The sequence below is a fragment of the Lupinus angustifolius genome, unplaced genomic scaffold, assembly GCF_001865875.1.
Source record: "Lupinus angustifolius cultivar Tanjil unplaced genomic scaffold, LupAngTanjil_v1.0 Scaffold_1_814, whole genome shotgun sequence".
Taxonomy (NCBI): Eukaryota; Viridiplantae; Streptophyta; class Magnoliopsida; order Fabales; family Fabaceae; genus Lupinus; species Lupinus angustifolius.
The window spans coordinates 223,858-227,463 of NW_017716132.1; the positions used below are offsets into that span (position 1 = coordinate 223,858).

General features: G+C 36.1%; 1 protein-coding gene across 1 annotated transcript; it reads right to left on the reverse strand.

The window, feature by feature from the left end:
* Positions 1–284: 284 nt before the first annotated feature.
* Positions 285–3,190, reverse strand: LOC109337037 (magnesium-protoporphyrin IX monomethyl ester [oxidative] cyclase, chloroplastic-like). The gene is given in 6 exon segments (XM_019573898.1): positions 285–721; positions 949–1,047; positions 1,635–1,765; positions 1,768–1,958; positions 2,042–2,106; positions 2,666–3,190. Coding segments are annotated over 6 exon segments (1,212 nt in total). The 5' UTR covers positions 3,128–3,190; the 3' UTR covers positions 285–457.
* Between the last annotated feature and the right edge of the window lie 416 nt (positions 3,191–3,606).

A 3,606-nucleotide genomic window follows, 5' to 3' on the forward strand; every position in this document is an offset into this window, starting at 1 on the left:
ATATTTGAGTTCATTAATTATGGGCCCTGTGCTATGCACTAGTCACACTCTCACGGGCGGCGTTGAGTATGAAAAGGCATGGTTTTTAAATGCGTGACAAAATTGGACAAACCAAAATCTACTGCTAAAGAATGGTTGAGGGACAGTATTATTGTTTTATTTTAGACTCTGGACTTTAGAATCTAATAGACTCAAGATTGAATCATTTCTTGATATATAATGCATACAGGTTAAGGTATTTGATGAACTTTAATTAAAGAAAATGGGAACAACAAGTAAAATGGTGATAGAAAAAGGTTACTAGAATATATCATGAAAACTAAAAGGACCTCATCATGGTAAACTTTTCCTCACTGTATTTGTACAACAATGATTTGCATGAGCATCAATACTAGTAGCACTCAAGATGAACATTAAGATGGGGGTCTAAAAGGAACAAGGAATTTATAACCATCTTTCAGTACACAAGCTGTGTTTCAAACTGAGACAAATCTACAGATCCTGACTCAATTGGAGGCATTAGATATGTAGCCAATAGCTCAGACACCAGGGCAGCAATAAGTGGTATCCTCTTTAAGTTCTTCACCACCGGAATGTCATCACTCTCACCGACTGCAAGAATCTTTTCATTAATCTCCACCATCCGGTCCAACCTTCCCTTGAACTCTGGGTTCTCAACATCTAGAACAGCAGGGAAAATCCGTGCAGTTGTGCGGTTTGTCTGCAAAACAATCGAGAAATAAAGGGAGATTAAATGTTTGTAATTCATGAGTTCTTTGTTCATTAGCTCTTACTTGTCTTGTGTTTTTAATGGTAAATTGGTAACTTATGGCTCAAAATTTCTTTCGTTTCACAAGTCATTTGTTAAATTCATCAAGTAGAGAATGAGTACAAACATAAACTATACATGGCAACTGATTACATAAAATATGCTAAACACAAACTAACCTCAATGATGACATGCATATCAAATTCTTTTGTGTTGAGTCCAATGCCTTCATAGAAATCTGAGCGTTGGCAATCATTGAGATACATTGTGACATAAACCTGCAGGACAAAGTTGAGACTTCTGTTTCATGTAGGGTTATGTACTTTCGTAGGATAATGACCATAACCTAATAAATGAAAGAGAGAAAATTGTTGGACCAGAGTGTGACCGGGCAGCCTCCAACTAGCGGGAAGTTCTATTGTTACCAGGGTATGGGAAAAGTGGAGAGTCACAAGTGAGACATCACGTCTTCAACCAAAACCTTAAGGCATTAGTTTCATGCCTCTTTTCCACTTATAAACACTTTCACTCATCCCCTCACATTCAATGTGAGACTTCATACTTGAATAAACCCAATAAAAACAATTGTGGTCTTCTTTTTTGGTATAAATGGATTCACAACTCTTAGCGCGGTGGAATACAAAGATGGATGGGATTTTTGCATCATGGATGTAACAATCATCCTTGTGCTTCATTGGCTACCATCTATAATATTCCACAATCCTACTTTTAAGTTATAATCTCCATTATACTCTTGATAGAATGCTAACTTAGTACCAATTGGCACAAGGTATTGAGGTTTCAACTAATGTATCTAATAGAGTAATAGGAAGACAAAGAAATTGAATGCGAAAGCAAAAATTACCGATAGACAGAAGAATCGAGCCCACAACTTCGCCTTCCAGTCATTAAGAAATTGTGGCTGTGCTTTCATCAAAGCGGAGAAGAAGTCTCCATGTCTATTCTCATCCTGGCACCAGTTCTCAAAGTACTTATGGGATAACATTGGTACTCAGGATTGGCCTTGAGATGTCTGTATATGGTTATGTATCTCCAGTATCCAATTTTCTCAGACAAGTATGTAGCATAGAAGATAAATTTTGGCTTGAAAAATGTGTATTTTCTAGCTTTTGTCAAGAAGCCCAAGTCAAGTGCCAAATTGAAATCAGATAAACCCTTGTTCAGAAACCTTCATAGAATCAAAGGAATGAGTTATTGCACCACTAAACAAGATACCAAATAGAATTAAAAGGCAGAAGGTGTGTCTATTACCCAGCATGTCTGGCTTCATCCCTAGACATGAGAGAGAAAATCTCAGCCACCACAGGATTGGTTTTCTGTATCAACATCCCAAGCCATTATTACTTAGGCCAAGAATAGAAAAAACCAAAAGTGCTTAGTATAAAGAACAATTTTGTCTAAGATAGTTTTTAAGAAGACATGAATTAAATTCATATACAAATATAGCAGCTCAAAGTTAACCCACCTTAAGCTTCTCCCTAGAATTACAATAAACAACCCAAACATGATATAAGACCATAGTCCAACTGCTTTGAGTTGTATTGAAAGAAGAAAAAAAGAACGAGCAAATGATAACTTATAGTCTTTGTGAGTTAGGTTTTAAAGGGGAATAAATGGAAAGGAATTCCTTTACCAAAAACACTATTATATTTTCTAAGTCTCCAAAGTCCAAACCCACCCTTCTATGGGTATAAAAAGAAAACAATTTCTTATTTCCCCTTTGAATTAATAAAGCTCATAAGGCTAGAACTAACAATTATGCTTAAGAGCAACACTTGTTTAGAGGGTAGTCACGTACCCTGAAATGGATTAGTTCATCAGGTGTGAGGGAAACTCTTGGTAGTAATTAAACTCTAAAGAAAGAAAAGCACACACCTTGAGCCTCCTTCCAAGCTCTTTATACAGAAGGAAGCCAGAAAATTCAGCAGTACAAGACCTCTCAAGGAATTCCACAAAGATCTGCCTAAGAGGACCATCAAGTTTATCAGCAGCTTCCTTAAACTTATTGTTCCTCACAAAGTGTGTCTGATTATAATCAGTCTTGAACTCCTGAAGCAGTGCCTCAAACTCATCATTGTTGAGGTTCTTGTTGATCTCAGTGTTGAAAAGTGTCTCCATCTCATCAAAGTCAGTGGTGTAAAACCTTGGTGTCAAAAGGGTCTCTTTGATTGCAGTTTTGTTACCCTTCTTGTTTGGTTTTGTGGAGGTTGAGGTTGTCGTAACAGACATTTTTATGGTGCTGAATTTGGAGTGTGAAAACATTCTAGGAGTGCTGAATTTTGGGGTGTCATTGCTGAACTTGGAAATGGGTTTCAAAAGGGCCATCTTTGCAGCCATTTTTTTGGAGCAAAGGTGTGAACTTTGAGGTTGTGGTGTGAGGAGAAATGTTTAGGACAAGAAGTGAAGAAAACTATAACATGTTAGAGAGTTATATTGATAGAATCTCATCCATTGAAATCTATGAACATTAATTGAAACTTCGCACGTGGTAAGTATTGGAAGGTTACTTTGTTAAATGATTGGTTGTAAATAATCATTCCATGTATGTTAGAATTTGTTGTTTCCTTCTATTTCTGTTTATACTTGTTTTAGCTTTTCTTCCTTTTGATGCATTTTGAAGAATTTTTTGGGAGAAATATAATGTGACAATTTACTTGTAGAATCATTGGATAAAATATGACTTTAAGTTTACAAAAAAATGAGTTTTTTTTGGTATAACTAAGGGGAATTAAGATCATTTCCAGTACTAAAGAGTTAAGTATTGAGTAATGGGGAGGAGTTAAATTTAACTAAGGGTATCTCTTTACCCTATCGAC